The 16,930-nt window shown below is 37.1% G+C and overlaps 4 protein-coding genes across 4 annotated transcripts; 1 reads left to right on the top strand and 3 right to left on the bottom strand.

The window, feature by feature from the left end:
• Positions 1-264: 264 nt before the first annotated feature.
• Positions 265-2,030, bottom strand: IWZ02DRAFT_460654 (kinase-like domain-containing protein). Its single transcript, XM_066768170.1, has one exon. The coding sequence runs from the start codon at positions 1,963-1,965 to the stop codon at positions 646-648; it is 1,320 nt and encodes a 439-aa protein (XP_066619183.1). The 5' UTR covers positions 1,966-2,030; the 3' UTR covers positions 265-645.
• Positions 2,031-2,037: 7 nt separating this feature from the next.
• IWZ02DRAFT_75324 (uncharacterized protein) lies at positions 2,038-2,929 on the bottom strand. The gene has a single exon (XM_066771177.1). The coding sequence runs from the start codon at positions 2,716-2,718 to the stop codon at positions 2,221-2,223; it is 498 nt and encodes a 165-aa protein (XP_066619182.1). The 5' UTR covers positions 2,719-2,929; the 3' UTR covers positions 2,038-2,220.
• On the bottom strand, positions 2,679-3,893 carry IWZ02DRAFT_75394 (uncharacterized protein). The gene is made up of 2 exons (XM_066771178.1): positions 3,321-3,893; positions 2,679-3,271 (listed from the first exon to the last, which is right to left on the bottom strand). Exons 1-2 carry the CDS (start codon positions 3,591-3,593, stop codon positions 2,762-2,764), a joined length of 783 nt encoding a protein of 260 aa, XP_066619181.1. The 5' UTR covers positions 3,594-3,893; the 3' UTR covers positions 2,679-2,761.
• Positions 3,894-5,091: 1,198 nt separating this feature from the next.
• IWZ02DRAFT_436118 (uncharacterized protein) lies at positions 5,092-6,773 on the top strand (the record flags this gene model as incomplete). The annotated part of the gene is made up of 4 exons (XM_066766503.1): positions 5,092-5,211; positions 5,265-5,402; positions 5,451-5,919; positions 5,998-6,773. The coding sequence occupies 4 exons, from the start codon at positions 5,092-5,094 to the stop codon at positions 6,771-6,773; spliced, it is 1,503 nt and encodes a 500-aa protein (XP_066619180.1).
• Positions 6,774-16,930: the final 10,157 nt, after the last annotated feature.

Raw genomic sequence — 16,930 nt, 5'->3', positions numbered from 1 at the left:
GGTCAGCGAGAGTTCTATGCATCTCTCAATGAACGTACGGACTGCCCAGTGCAGCGAATCAGACTGGAGTTAGTGTCAACACGAACAGATCCTTCGAAAATATGTGCATTGGCTGCGCAGTCTCGCATGATTGCATCGAAAGTGGCTGAGGCAAGGCGCTTTGCTGAACGACTCAACGGGGCGACAGTTATTGAAGCGCGAGATGACTGGACCAGCTGTTCTGTCTGCAAGTTTTTTCGTTTTGAGGTTGTACAGGAGATCGGAAAAAGACAGCCGAGCTGGAAAACAGAGAGATGGCAACTATATAAGAATGCAGCGACTAGATGCCTTTCTGTTGTAATCATCAAACCCAAGTCTCCATTCTACAATCACGTTCAATAAGAGACGTCTCATCGGTAACTCCTCGAACAAGAGCAGCCATCATGTCTTTTACTGACGCCTCAGCAGACAATGCCCAGCAGCGAAAGCCAAAGCCAAAGCCGAAGTGCCCAAAGTTCGTCTGGGCAGAAGCATCTCGAATTAACGGAAGAAGAGGCCCGACAACTTACGGAAAGTGGAAATGAGGCCCAGAGGCGTCGCCAAAAGTCCGAGAGGGAAAAGAAAGACAGCGACCAGAAGATAAAAGGGAAATAGATGGTACTGCATTCAGGGCGACTCGGATTGATCAGCTCGTGCAAAGTCGCAGCGGTAGTCATCCAAATCTGCCACTTTCCGCTTGACAAGGTCATCCACTGCTTGTCTGCACGGTCCGCTGAGAAATTCTTCCACCACTTCCCCCTCCGTCTGATCCGAAGGCCTGCGCAGAAGGTCGATTTTATCCCAGTAGATAGTGTCAAAGTCGTATGGGTGTTGGAGGCACATGGCAATCCAGAATCTCCTTGTACTTGCCACCGTATTCTGCATAACTGTTGAAAGCCGTAAATGATCCTCCGGGTAACGCTTTGAGGCCTCAAGTTCCTCAATGATTTTGATAAACTGGTTGCATTCTTCAAAGTATGATCCTGCATCCGACTCGGCGAGCTCGTGGACACTCAAGCCAGTCAGCCAGAACGGTGGCAACACCAACTCAATAGGAACAACACGAGCCCACTCCCAGTCCACAATGCCAGTAAATTCAAAGGTGTCCGGGTTGATCATGATGTTTGGCGTGCGCAAATCGCCGTGGATGAGCACGAAAGATCCGCTGTCAAAGTCAGGGATTTCAGAGCCCTCGAGGAGTGATTCGAAGAGATGAATAGCGCATGCTTTTTGTTGGCCGTCTGCTTCATCGTAGACACTGTTTCGCTGCTGTTCGAAACGGGCGCGGATCATGCGAGCGAGACAGGTGATGTATTCGGCGCGGGAGTCGAAAGTTTGATCGACCGGAAGAATAGCGTCGACGTTGACTCCGTCCAAGATAAGTCCATTCATCTGATGAGCAAGAGGCCGATTATTCAAGGCTATAGAGTCGTCTTCGCCCTGCAGCGTCCAGGAGCCGATCTTCTCATATCTGAGATCTGAAAGACTGAGCAGAACTTGGGCCAGCTGACGATACACAAACACCTTCTTGTCCAGAGGAAGCTCGGGAATTTTCCACTTGCCGAGGGGTTCACCCTCTAAGAACTCAATCAGCATGAAAGCAGATCCAGTCGGGTGGTCGCCTTCAGTTGACCAAGCAATCAAGGCAGGGATTCTGATGTTTGTCTGTTCTTGAACAAGCTTCATTGTGGCAATCTCAGAGAGGAACTTCTCTTTCAGGCAAGTCAAGTAGCCGGGAATGGGGAATCTTATGAGCCATTTTGTGCCATCTTCAAAATGAACAGGGAAGCTCAGATTGTACGAGCCCCTCAGTCGTACGCCAAGTGTACATGGCTGGTCGCCGTTGTATGACGATGCCAATTTTTGGATATCTCTTATCGTCAGCGTCGAGGCCCAGTCGTCGGCGGTACGAGAAAATTCAGCTCTCCGGAGTTTATCGAGATCCATGTCTGCGGTTTGATGCTGCCGTTGTGTGGTTGAATGAGACGTGAAGATGTGGAAGGATATGGGTTGACAGGAGAGAAAATGCACGGCTGGCGCTTAATAGCGTCTGCATTTGCTGAGTCAGACTTTACGGAAGCAGCGCAGCAACAGTGGGGCAGCCCAATCTCATTGGGGAGAATGCAGGGGATGCGGATGGGGCTTTCTTGATCGAATGTTTCCCGTCCTGTGCTCGTCTGCATGTCCAATTTGTCCCGACTATCAGTCTTCAATGGGGTTTTGCGAAATCTTGTCCTCTCCTTTCGGGACGACAGTGGCCTCGCCTTCTTCTTTATCGTTCTGACTGCCACACTCCACTCCAATGATCTCCTTGTCGTCGACAAACAAGTCCGCCAGCTCCTCCAATGTCATTGGCTTGGTCTCTGGGAACCACTTCCAAATGATTCCTGTCGCACAAGCCAATAAGCCGGCGTAGCACACAAACACCCAGAATCCAATCCTTTCCAGCGCGATGGGATTGACGTACGAGTTCCACATCAGGAGCGCGTCGGCCACGACAAGGAAGAATCCAAGTCCTTTGGTCCTGATGTTGTAGGGTAGGATTTCGGCGGGATATGCGTACACCAAAAGATTGCATGCAATGTTGAACGCCGCATTGTACAGGAATATGAAGACGACAGTCACGTATCCGGCAGCAGAACAGCCAGCAGCGGCGTACCGAGCGGCAGCAATTGTCAGCGGGACGTTGGCAGCCAGCATGCCGACGAAGGAAACCAACCAGAGTGGGCGTCGACCAATGCGTTCAGCGAGGATGACACCAGTGACGGAGCAAATCAGATTTCATATCTGCATACCGCCGTTGATCCCGGTCTGAGCATTTGTGGAAGTGATACCAACGGAGGTCAGAATTTGGGAAAAATAGTACGAGATGGCGCTTTGGCCGCTCCAGAGAGCCAGCACCGCGACCGCGAAGACAACGGCCAAGCGCGATGCGACGCCACGAGGTTACGGCATTGACACGGTCGAGTTCAAGAGCTGCGGCTATTTGCGCCGATTCTCCTGTGACGAGCGAGTCGGTGTAATCCCCGTTGGCGTGGTATTCTGCGAGCACGGCAAGAATTTCGTCTGTTCGGCCGCGAGCGTAAAAAAAGCTTGGAGATTCGGGCATTAAAATTGTGGAGATGATAACGAAGACGCTGAGAGCGCCTTGGACGATGGATGGAATGCGCCAGGACCAGGTCGAGGTAAGATGTCCAGTCCCGAAGGTAAGCCAGGACGCGACAATGGATCCGACGTACCACAGCACGTTAAACTGGAAGGAATCGTTAGGGAGAGCGGTAAAGAATAACGAGTGGATATACCGTGGAAGCAATTTGTCCCCTCATGCGAGGATGCGACAGTTCGTTAAGGAGGCTTGGGCCGGCAGAGATGGTGAAGCTCGTGCCCAGTCCAATCACGAACCGACATCCGATGAACATGCCCTTGCCTTGAGCTCTGCAACGTGGTTCCCACAATGCAGAGGAAGGATCCAAAGGCGATGGATGCTCTTCGTCCATACCGATCTGCCAGCGAAGAAGCAAAAAAGATTCCAACAACACCGCCAACAAAGAAAATGGCCGTGATGAGGCCAACATCCGACGAAGAAGGACTTCTCATAGAACCCGTTTGCTAACAACTCAGACATGGGAAGTTCGAGTGAACCCTCACCATCTGTCCACGGCTGCATGGTTTGCAAACTTCCGATCACACTTTCATCGTAGCAGACCATCATCTGCGACACCAAGACACAACCTTGCCAGAAGATAAGGCGCCTGAGTCCAGCATCTCGTCACCACTTGGGATCCGTGTTGTTCTGGAGCCCTTCCAGCTGTCCAGCATTATGTACAGCCGCCGGCATCCTGGGCGACGAAAATAATGGAGATTGACGGCAGACTGAAAGAACGGTTCATCAGAAAACTAGAAGGATAGCAAGTTCGCTATATACAAGAGTGGAAAAGCGAAGCCTCAATCAGCCAATGGCGAGAGAAGGTGTAAGCAAGACATGGGAGGATCAAAAGCAGCAAAGCCACCGAGAATCAACGCGGTCTTGCGTGTGTAAGCAAGGTGGGGGTGTAGATGAAGATAGCGATACTGCAACAAAGCACGATACTGGGATAGCGGGGGGAGAGATCTGCTCGAATTTTTCTTGGAATAGGCGAGGTTGAGGTCCAAAGCAGTAGATATCGGTAAGTGTTATGGTAGTAGTTGTGGAATCGGCCGTGGCTCGACCGAGCCGGCTTCCCCAGATTCTCCCAAGGGAGACGTGGGGACGGTATCCAACCAACCAGGAAGACTGTGCGTGCGCGGCAGCAGTATCTTATGGTGTGGCTCGAAAAAAAACTTTAGCAGGCTCGTCATGGCGGTTGAGTAAGGCCTGTGGCCGTGGAGGGGAAAAAAAAAAAAAAAAAAAGTGCAGGGGCCCAAGCCTCTCCAAGAATTTCTAGGGCAGCAGCAAAGATGGTGAAGGCCAAGGAACCTCCCGTACATGCAGATACTTGACAAGACTCCACATTCAGGGCGGTTTGCTGCAAACTCCACGGAGTTGGCCCGGAGACACGAATGTAAAAGGAACATGGCCCGGTTGGACCGTCAGTCGATACGTATCGGGAGGGTCGAAAAAGGCCAAGCCGATGCCAATCAAACTCGGATTGAAAAATTGGCAGATGCCGGAATTCTGGGGTGCTCTAATCTGGGGGCTCGCACCGTCAGACGCACCTTTTCGCTCATCTCTCGCGCAAATAGACAAAAATGGAGCCTCCCCCGGCCTCAAAACACACCGAGCTTGCTGTCGCCAGGACCTCATTGACATTGTGACGTTAGCAACCATCCCTTTGGAGATGGGAAAGTATGCTGTCTTGACAATCACCCCAATTCCAACGACGAAGGCTGACCTCCAATCGCATGCCTCAACGCCGCCGCTGCTCACGTCCAACGCATGCGCTTGCCAAAAAAAATCCACATTTTGCACTGCTACGTAGAGCACACTGCAAGGGCCCCCTTCCACGACCGGATGGTCGTGGACGCAGAGGCGAGTGTGGAACACCGATCGATCCTTGCGACAAAACCGTCACCCTACGGCCCGAACCAGAGAAGATGCCCCCGTGGCGGCGCATCCTCTTGCCTCTTGAAGCAAGTTCGGGGCGCCCCGTCCCGTTGCTCTTGCTTGGGACCCCCGCCCATCCCTTCCAACTCATTTTCCGTGTAGATCCGTGGGTAAGGCGCGCCAGCGCTGCGTTGCGGGAGTGGGATCGCTGGTGCTGAGGTAGACTGGCGCGGACGAGTCGCTGCGGAGCGAGTTGCTGGTCGTCTCTGCTAGCAAGGTCGTTTGGGGTGGATTCGCGCAATCACATGGAGGACCTGACTCGGAGCGGACGGAGACGAAGAAGAACGCCGGTGAGGATGATGTGAGGTTGATGCTGCATCGCGCTGGTGGCAAAGCAGCGGTCGCATAGGCCCGAGCTCCATTCAGTCGCGGTGTTTACGTGTCGCCCTCGCGTTTCGGCCTCGCGCTTCATCTGTCGACTGCTCCTCGGACGCGTCAACAGCTGCTCGACATCGCCGACTCGTTACCGTCAACTACTGCGCCCGGCTGGTGCCACATCTTGACCGCTCCTCCACCGCGCCGACTCGTCACCGTCCACGACTGCAACCGGCACGTACCACAACTTGACCGCTCCAACCCGCAGCCCCTACTTCGACTGCTCCTCGACCACGCCCTTCCCATCACGATGGATCGCAACTACGACCCTGATCCACCTCGAGGAAGGACATCGGGTCGCCCTTATGAGATGAGCGATCAGATGACCTATGTGCGTGACCGCATGGTCCAAAAGAAGAGGGACTTGGAGATTGTCTTCGGCATCCGCGAGGGTGATGGCAAGAGAACCGAAGCTCGGCTCGATACCGCCAGGGACAAAAAGGGTAAAGTCATGGAATAATTCAGTTCCAGGCACACGTTTCGACAAAATGCCGACACGGTCCGTCTCAGCGCCAATCAAGCCAATTCACCCGGCGAGGTTGAGCATCAGGCTGAGCTTATCACTCAAGCATTTCGCAAAGGCCATGAAGAGAACGCCCGGCTCAAGGCCGAGAATGAGCAGTGCGAACAGGAGTGCGACCAGTACAAGAACGAGCGCGACCGGTACAAAAACAAGCGCGATCAGTACAAGAAAGAGCGCGATCAGTACTTACAGGAGCGCAACCAGTATAAGAACGAACGTTACCAGTACCTGCAGGAGTGCAACCAGTACAAGAACGAACGCGACCAATACCTACGGGAGCGCGACCACTACTTCAAAGAGTTCGAGCAAGCCATCAAGGATCGCGATGAGGCCAAGCGGAACCGTGACTACTGGACGAATCAGCAAGAAGACACGAAAAGGAACCGAGACCGGTATAGACAACAGCGTGACGACTACAAGCGACAGCGCGACGACTATCAAGCGCGACACGACGAGCTGGATCTGTACAGAAAAAAGGTCACGGAATTTGAGGTAGACTTGATGAACAACGTGGCCGGAGTTGTTGAAGGCGTTTACGAGGTTATGGCCAAAAGGCTTTGCCTCGACCCCGACCCGGTGATTGTTCATCGAGAACTGCGCGAGATTCCGGAGCCAGGTACTGTCCCCTCTATGCGCAAGCTTGCTGCCACGTCCGCTGCCTCAAAAAGCAAACATTTACGCGAGAAGGACATCATGCGCTCCACCACGAAGGCTTTCAAGAAACCTCGGACCGCACTTGCCACAACATTCCGGACCGCCTCCGCTAGGGAGTAGCTAACTGCGGTCGATATTAGGGACTTACTAATAGAGAGCCATGCTATATCTATGAAGGCCGCTATCTCTTAAATATCTAAGAGAGTTAGTAAGGACGCTACTATAATTAAGATAACTATTATACCTAAGGCTAGATATTAGTAGTTAATAATCTAATATCTACCTATATTAGCTTTAGGAATATCTAAATTTATAATAAGTAATTAGTTAGGTATTACTTACCTAATCTAATCTAGCTAGTATAATAAGAATTATTATTATATATTAGTAGTAGTTATTAAGTTAGATTTAATAGATTATTTATTATTACTAAGATTATAATAGGTTATAAGCCTAGGTAAGTTATAACTACTACTTACCTAACTTAAGTTCTCTCTTAAGACTTACTTATTCTTATTTCTCCTAACTTATTTACTACCCTATTAAAATAATTATTTTACTATAATACTATATTTTTAGATAATAAATACTCTAAGATAACTATTCTAAAGAAGAATATATTATTCTTATTATAGAGGACTAGCCTATAGGCTAGATTAGCTAAAGATAAGATAATAGAATATATCTTCTATAATATAGATAGTATTAGGCCTTAGCTATATTCTCTACTACTTAATATTAACTCTAAAGTAGCTAAGATTAAAGCTAGAGCCTAAGAGATTAAGAAGTAGATCTTAAAGGATAAGATTATAGCTAAGTTAATTATAATCTATCTTAATAAAACTATAAAACTAGAGATAACTAAAGGTACTATAGCTAAAGAGATATATAACTATATTATAAGATTATTTAAACTATCTTTCTTAACCCTATACGTTAAAGCTATAGATAAGCTACTCTATATTAAGCTTATATTAGATATTAATAAGTATATTAGCTCCTTTAGCTAGAATCTTAAATTAATTAAGAATATAGCTTACCTTATATATACTAATAAGTCCTATCTTAAGTAGTATTAAGTACCCCTAGGATTAGTAGTAGTACTATTTATAAGAGGTATAAGTAGTACTAATTAGGTTATATCCTAGTATAATACTAAGGCTATTAAGGAAGAGGGATATATAGATATTAATACTATAATAAGTACTCTTTAAGAGGTAGCTAGATAATATAATTTAGGTTAAGAGACTACTATTACTATATTAGCTATAGATAAGCTTACTAGTAAATCTATAGATAGTAAGCCCTAAGACCTATTATAAATAATATCCTAAAAAGACTCCTAATAGCTAGAGTACTAAAAGACGTAATAATAAGAAAGAAGATAAGAAGAATTCTAAAAAAGGTAAGAAGGTATATACTAAGAGTAAGGCTATTACTAAATAAAATAAGAGTAGTAGAAAGAGTAAGAGTAAAGATTAGAAGCTATATATTAGTTTAGTAGCTATCTATAAATCTACTTAGACTAGATAAATAGATAAATAGTTACTCCTTTAGAACTTAGGCTTCTTATACTACTTTATTAAGAATAGGAATATAATACTATAACTAAGATAGAGCCTAGAGAACTCTAACTAGAACCTAAAGAAGGCTATACTAGGACCTAAAGAGGGCTATATATATTAGTAAGAATATATAAACGCCCTAAGAGATAAAACCTAATAAACTAAGGTTTTATCTAATATCTATACTAAATATATTATTATTATTTACCCTTAATTTAACTCTCTATAGTACTAAATCTTATATTTAAAACCTTTAACTACTATAGCTAGTTAAATTAAAAATAGCTCCTATAACTTATTTAGGAAGTATTAACCTAGAGGCTAGCTCTCTAGCTATAAACTAGCTAGTTAGAGGCTAAGAGGCTACTAACTAGAGAATAGTTCTCCTCCTAGTTAATAAAGATACTTATATTAAAATCTAGTCCCTAAATAATAGTAAGAGCTAGCTCTTAGCTACTCTAATACTAAATCTATATATTATAACTATTAATAATAAAATTATAGCGCTCTTAGTAATACTTAATTCTATAAATATAGAGGAGCTTACTAACTTATACTAATAGGTTTAGAGGCTTTAGAAGATTAAATAAAGTCTCTTAGAGCTATCTATTATAACTCTAGTTAGGCCTAACTTATAACCTAATTTATAAGCTCTCTATTATAATCCCTTTAGCTTCCTTATTAAGGCCCCTACGCCTAAGCTTATAAGCTTAGAGGTAAAGAATATAGACTCCTAGTTTTAGACTCTAAATAACGCGTTTAAGATATATAGTACCTCTAAAGATTTAGGGTATTAGTTATAATAGGCTATCTAGGGGTTAGCTATTAGTAAGGTAAACCTATATAATAAGGTATTTAATACCCTTAACTTAAAAATAAACCCCCTAGTCTACTTTAAAGACTTCTATATATTTATTATAGACTAGATCTAGGACCCTAATATATAGAGGTTTAAGATATATATAAAGTTCTTTAATATAACCTAAATAAAGGGGTAAGAGTTTAAAAGCCTATAGTCTATACTAGAAGCTAAGAAATAATATCTTAAGTTTAAGATTATTAATAAGGAGTACTACGTTATATACTAGTTCTTATAGGTATACCTAATCTTATATACTAAGCTAACTAAGATAAGTACTAAGAGTTATATAAAGACTAAGTATAATATATTTACTAAAGTTAAGAAGGTAGAGGAGCTTCTAGAGTAGATATCCCTAAAGGGTAACCCTAAAGGGACGCCTAAAAGAGACTAGTTTAAATCTAGCTTAGTACCCCCCTAGGGGCTAAGGTCTAAGAAGAAATACTAGAACTCTCTATCTAGGGGTATAGCTAATAAAGTAACCTAATAGGGGAGTAGGCTAAAGAACTATTAGACTAGTAATTAGTACTAAAAGGGTAGTACTCCCTAGCTAAGAAGAGACTAACTACTACTAACTAATAAAAAGTTAGAAAAAGGCGTGCCCTAGTTATATACCTAAGAGTATCTTAGTAACTAGAGTAGGAGAATTAATAAGAAGACTATTAAGTAATATATTACTTATTAGTAGTTTATATTATATATAATATAGCTACTAGGATATACTTTCTAATAGCTCTTATTAATAATAGTACTACCCTAAACCTAGTTTAGAGGTTAGTAGCTTAGAATAAGGGCCTAGTCTCTATCTAAGAGCTATCTAGTTACTATCTAAATACTACCTTAGCTAATAGGTCTCCTCTTATCTTAGAACTAGCCTATTAGCTTACTATAACTACGTAAGATAATTAAGGTTAGAGCTAAGCTATAGGCCCCTAACTATTCTAGAAGAGCTAAGATATAGTATTTAAACTTATCCTTAGCCTAGAATAGATTTCTAAGGCTAAATACTATTTTAAGTACTTCTAGAAATATAGGCTATCTTTCTTCTAGGTAAACCTAGACTATAAATCTATAATTAAATAAGTATTATTAGAGGAATTAAGAAAGAAGGTTAGTCCTAAGAGATATATCTATAGTACCTAGACCTATAGGTCTATAGTATAATAACCTTAATAGGTTAGCTATCTAGGCCCTAGTAGAACTCTATAGAGTATATAATTACTAGTAACTACTAGTTATTCTAATAAAGGTAGTTATACTCTATATCTAGTAGCCTATATAGATACTAGTAGGAGCCTAATCTAGGGCCTCCTAGAGTAATATACTAAATTTAATAATATCTTTAATAGTAATCTTACTAGTATATTAGCCTAGAACTTAGTATATAACTATATAATTAATCTTAAGGATAGTAGAATACTACTATAGTTACCTATATATAACCTATCTAAGAGAGAATTAAGTATTCTTAGAGAGTATCTAGAAAAGATACTATATCTTAGATAGATTAGACTAAGTAAGTTACCTATAGAGGCCCTAATCCTCTTTATACCTAAGGCTAATAGAACCCTACGCCTTTATATAGACTACTAGGAACTTAATAAGGTTACTATTAAGAACTACTACTTCTTACCTCTAATTAGAGAGCTAATAGACTATATATTAGGGGCTACTATATATATAAAGTTAGACCTCTATAATACCTACTATAGACTCTAGATTAAGGTAGGAGATAAGTAGAAGATAGCCTTTAAGATATAGTATAGCTACTATAAGTATCTAGTTATATCTTTTAGGCTAGCTAATACTCCTATATCTTTCTAAGTATATATCTACTAAGCTATAGCTAGGCTCCTAGATTCTATCTATATTATCTATCTAGATAATATTCTTATATACTCCTAAAATAAGGTAGACTATATATAGTATATAAAGTAAATCTTATAATATCTATAGAAATAGAAACTATATACTAAAATCTTAAAGTATATATTCTATATAAAATATATTAAGTTCCTTAGGTTTATAATTACCCCTAATAGCATCTAAATAGACGCTAAGAGGGTCTAGACTATTAAAGAATAGCTAGAACTATAAAGCTATAAGGATATCTAAGTATTTCTAGGCTTTACTAACTTCTATTACTAGTTTATCTAGAACTACTCTACGCTAACCTAACCTCTATATAAACTTCTATAGAAGGCTAGTTAGGCCCTAGCTAGTACCTTATTAGATACTATAGAAGTAAAGAAGAAAAAGACTAGAAAGGAGTCTATAAGATAGTACTAACCCTAGTACTTATTAGGAGATTAAGATATAGATACGTAAGTTAACTCCTTTCTTATAGTAATAATTAGTCGTAGTAAGCTAGTCTTATAATAGTAGGATTAAAGTACTAATCTAAGTAAGTATATATAGAGAATTAGTACTTTAAGCCTAATACTTTAACTATAGGATCTATCTAAGAATATAAATAGTTAGAAACTATAATAATACCCCCCTATTTACGCTATTAAATATAACGCTAATCTACTATATAAAAAAAGGGAATAGTAAGGAAAGAGTAGGAGCTAAGATAGCTACTAGGATTACTATAGTAGCTTACTTATTAGTAAAGCTATAAGAGATAAGGTAGGCCTAGAACTCCTTATTACTAGAATACTTATAGAGAATATAGCCTAGGTTAGGGAGGTTTCTAATATAGATAAAGATTAGGTAGTAGAACTACTTAATAGGGAGGATAAGACCCTAGCTAGACTTATACTTATTAGGTAGCTAGCTAAATAGTAGGATATTAGTACTAGTAGAGTAGGTAAGAAACTAGGTCTTATAGTTAGATAGACTACTAGAGTAGTTAAGAATAAGACTATATATAGCCTTAATTATATTACTAAGGGAGAGGAATAGAAAGAGATAGGCGTTAGAGTAGTAAATAATAAACGCGTTATACTCTAGCTTATTACTATAGATCTACTATAAGTAGATATAGTAGTTAGTAATATAGCTAGGTAATAGGTAGCTCTACTAGACTATAAAGCGCTTATTAATACTAAGTATTATAAATTATTAAGTAGCTAATATATAGGCTTTTTACCTAAAGGCTATCTACTTAGTTAGATATATATAAAATTAAAAAGAACTTAATTAAAGTTAAGTAATTAAAAGATAAAGTTAAGTAAAGTCTTCTTAATTATTATAAATATAGAAGATACTATATACTCTTCTATCTTCTATATATATTTATATAAGAAGTAAAATAAGAACTAAACTCTCTCTTTACTACGTAAATTACTACTTTAGTTACGTTATTAAAATAGATAAGAAATTAATCTTCTTATTACTATATAAAGTTTTATTAGCTATTAAGTAGGCTATATATCCTTAGTAGTATTTATTATCTATTAGTACTACTAGCTTATATAGCTTAGCTAGTTTATATAGCTTAGTTATAATTAGCTTTAGCTTATTAAGTAATTATATAAGGGTATAGTTATAATATACTTATATTACTAGTATCTAATATATACTTATATTACTAGTACCTAATATATACTTATATTACTAGTATCTAATAGCTATTATAATATTCCCCCCCCTAATAGAAAGCCTAAGTTAGCTTATTAGATACTTATATAGATAACTAACTAGTACTATTTTAGTAAGGGCGTAAAGTATAGGACTACTAGGTATATCTTATTATTAGGTTTATAGTTTAACTAACCTTCTTTACTACTACCTTAATAATAATAATAGACCTTACTTCTATTATTATATCTTTTTATTACTCTTAGCCTATCTCTTACTTAAGTAACTAGCTCTAGTAATAATAGTAAGTCCTCCTATTTATAGTAGGTCTAAAAACGCTTAACTAATTATTACGTAATAGTATCTAATTAACTTTATTACTCTAAGCGCCCTAAAGGTAATATAATACCTTAAGAGAATACTAAGGTAACTTAGAACTATTATATAAGACGTTATATATAATTAGCTAATTATCTATATATCTAGAGTTTTAAAAAGATAAAGTAAAGCTAACTAGTCTAGGTATAGTATCTAGCTCTTAAGAGCTAGTATATATTACTATTCTATCTATAAATCCTTATATAAATATTATATAAGCTAATTTACCTATCTTACCTTTATATATATATTCTAGTAGCCGTTATATTAGTATACTACTAAGTATACCTTTATATAAAAGTAATAATAGTAGTATTATTTATCTAGCTACTTTACCTATAGAATTACTAGTAGAACCTTTAGATTAGAACTTAGAGGTAGATACTTCTAATAAGATTATAGTCTTTATCCTATATAAGGCCTTTAAAAAACTTACTAAGATATATATTACTACTTACTTATCCTTACGTAATAGCTAACTTATTATAGAAATCCCTTAGTAGTAATAAAACTAGCTAATATATAATATATAAATTAGGCCTTAGTAACTTAGCTTATTATACTATTATCCTAGTTTCTAAGGATTATTTTAATATTATATCTATAAAATCTTATTATTCTTTATATAATACTTATTTAATCTAATATATAGGTATTAATTAGGCTACTAGTTATACTAAGTACTAGAATAATCTCTCTACTTATATCTTCTATAGTTACTATAAGTTACTAGGTTTCTTATAGGGTTAATATATAAACTATATCTAGGGTACTAGTAACCTTAACTATACTATAAGTAACCTTACTAGTACTTATTCCCCTAATTAATATAAAAGGTATAAGGATAAGATATAGCCTAGAGAGTACCTTACTCTTTACTATATAATAGATAACTAGGTTAAAAACTTTCTCTAGAACTTAGTTAAAGATATAATAAGGCCTAAACTTAAGAAGTTAGCTCTAGTTTCTACTAAAGAGAAGGAAGAGAAGTAAGGGTATAAAAGATAAGGAATAAAATTAAAATAGGAAAATAGAATAGATAAGGATAAATTAGTTTATATAGATAAGGGTTATTTACTATAGCGTTAAAGAATTCTCTTTACTAGAGTATAGGTAGGCTAGTTATTAGATTTTATTTCTTTCTATAATTCTTATTAGAGGAAGCCTCTTTTCTATTTTTCTAGGTTCTTTAGTAGTCTATAGGTAGAAGGATTAGTAGTATAGAAGTTCTCTACTTTTTAGGGAGTCCTAATAAAAGAACTTACTATATACTACTTATTATCTTAATTATTTCCTACCTATTAGACCTAATACCTTAAAATTCTATAAGTAACCTTACTTATATAGATAAAGTTAACTTCCTATTCTTACTAGTTATTAATAACCTTAGGTTCTAGCTTAGTATATCTCTATTATAGTAATAGGTCTATAGCTACTTTAGGTAGGTAATTAGTATAGAAAAGATTTATAATCTTTATACTTTTTAGAAGATCTAATTTATATAAATATCCTTTTATTCTAGTAATCTTAAATAGTCCTATATTAGGAGTATCTAATTTTAGATTTAGCTAGTCTATTATCTAGCTAGTCTTCTTAATATAAATAAAGTCTCTAATATTAAAGTTAGGTATATAATAGTATTTATTAGCTTATTAGTAGTTCTTTTCTTATAATTAGTAAATTAATTTATAGGCGTACTTATAGGCCTCTTATCTTCTTTTTTAGAGAGACTAAGCTATAGACTATATTCTATCTTTAGATAAAGTAGTTATTATTATATAAGTAGTCTAGTTATAATATATATATAGTATAAAGCTAAGATCTACTTCTACTAGTATAAGACCTATAGCCTTATATAGAAGGGTAGCCTAAGCTAAGTCTATTAATAGTAGAAGATTAGACTAGTTATTTTAGTAGTAATTAATAAAGGGTTATAGTTAGTATATAAGGACCTAATTTACTATCTTAGTAATTCTATTTATCTAAGAGTAATAGGCTAAATTAAAGTATTATTTAATACTAGTTAACTTATATAGCTCCTATATAAAGGCTAAAATAAACTAAGGACCTTAATCTAATAGTATACTTTTAGGATTTTCGAAAATTTAGTAGATATAATTATAAAAAAGTTAAGAGACTCCTTTAGCGTTAATTTTCTTTATATAAGGTAAACTAAAGGTTCTTTAGGATAACTAGTCTATAATAATAAGAATATAATTAAATCTCTTTTAGTCTTATAGTATCTCTTTAAAATCTATAGCTAGATATTACTAGGGATAGTTAGGAATTAGTAGAGGATATAGAAGACTAGGTATCTTATTAGTAAATTTATAGTTCTAGTAGTAAATATAGTAGTTTTAGCTATATCTCTTAATTATATAAGTCTAGCTAGACTAGTAATAGTATTACTATAATAGCTTTTATATTTTATTAATTCTAGGATAGGTAGTAATATAAGTAGTATATATTACTTTAATTATTCTTATATAAAGGTTATCCTAGTTAGGAATAACTAATATACTATAGTAAAGAAGTAATCTATCCTATAGCTTCTAATATAATTTATTTTCTAGTTAAAGATAGGCTATTTCTCTCTATAGTTTAAGATCTAGATTTTCTCTATTTATATAGAGAAGTTTATTAAGGAAAATTATTAGTAGAGAAACTTCTAGCTCTATTATTATAAGTAGGACTACCTAGAAAGTAGAAATAAGATACTACTCTTATATAGCTCTTACTTTCTCTTTTTAAGTCTTAAGTTACTCTTACTTTCTTATAAGAATATCTATAATAATATTTTTCTTTCCTAGTTAGTAGGTAAACTAGACTTAGTACTTAGTAAGTTACTTAGTCTATCTTACTTATTATATAGATAATTAGTACTTAGAAGTAAAGTATTCTAAGGCTTAATAGTCTATAATTATAAGAAAAGGTTTATAAAGGCCTATAAGTATAGATCTCTATTCCTCTAGTCCTTATATAATAGCTAGGAGTTCTTTATTAGGTATTCTATAGTAGAGTTTAGTATCTAATATTACCTTAGAATAAAAGGATACTAGTTTCTATTTATAATTATCTTAATATTATAATAGAACTCCTATAACTACTCTATTACTTATATCTATTTCTATATAAGTATCTAAAGTTAGATTATAGTTTACTAATAGTAATTTACTAATACGTTTTATAATAGGTCCTATAATATTATAAATATATTAAATTATAATCCTCTCTAACTAGAATACCTCTAGAAGGTATATACCCTACTATCTATTCTATCTATTTAGGAATCTATCTAACCCTATATATACTATATACTAGGCCCTAAACTATACCTAGTATACTACTATAATAAAATAGTAGCTTAATATTAGAAGATATTCTTATTATCTACCTACCCTCTAAATAATAATAACCTATAACTAAAAGTTCTATTTTTCTTATAGAAGTTATAGCTAAAACTTCTACTATTCTTAAGATTTATAACTAAAAGTTAGGTTAAAACTATAACTCTAAGTTAGAATACTAATAGTTAGGTAGTAAAGGTTAGATCTAGAGTCTCTATAGTATCTAGATCTATTTAGTATAGGTCTACCCTAACACCTTATATTAGATTTTAGTATATTCTATTATATCTAATTTACTAGAACTATCTAACTTATTATTATAGTTATATTTAACTTCTAGCTATAGTAGTATATCTTAAAGGAGGTCTACCTATAGGCTATAGTTAACTAACCGTTAAATTAGACTATATATATCATTAGTAACGCCGTTTAGTTAGGGTTAGGGTTAGGGTTAGGGTTAGGGTTAGGGTTAGGGTTAGGGTTAGGGTTAGGGTTAGGGTTAGGGTTAGGGTTAGGGTTAGGGTTAGGGTTAGGGTTAGGGTTAGGGTTAGGGTTAGGGTTAGGGTTAGGGTTAGGGTTAGGGTTAGGGTTAGGGTTAGGGTT

The sequence above is a fragment of the Phyllosticta citriasiana genome, assembly GCF_038021145.1.
Source record: "Phyllosticta citriasiana strain CBS 120426 chromosome Unknown IWZ02scaffold_14, whole genome shotgun sequence".
NCBI classification, from domain to species: Eukaryota; Fungi; Ascomycota; class Dothideomycetes; order Botryosphaeriales; family Phyllostictaceae; genus Phyllosticta; species Phyllosticta citriasiana.
This window is presented reverse-complemented; position numbering and strand designations above follow the sequence as displayed.

Excerpts from the sequence above, each read along its gene's own strand:
- IWZ02DRAFT_75324 (XM_066771177.1), bottom strand. The coding sequence starts at position 2,718 with ATGCTGGCTGCCAACGTCCCGCTGACAATTGCTGCCGCTCGGTACGCC.
- IWZ02DRAFT_460654 (XM_066768170.1), bottom strand. The coding sequence starts at position 1,965 with ATGGATCTCGATAAACTCCGGAGAGCTGAATTTTCTCGTACCGCCGAC.
- IWZ02DRAFT_75394 (XM_066771178.1), bottom strand. The coding sequence starts at position 3,593 with ATGTTGGCCTCATCACGGCCATTTTCTTTGTTGGCGGTGTTGTTGGAA. Across the intron at positions 3,272-3,320 it reads GGGGACAAATTGCTTCCACG|TTTAACGTGCTGTGGTACGT; the intron begins GTATATCCACTC and ends GATTCCTTCCAG.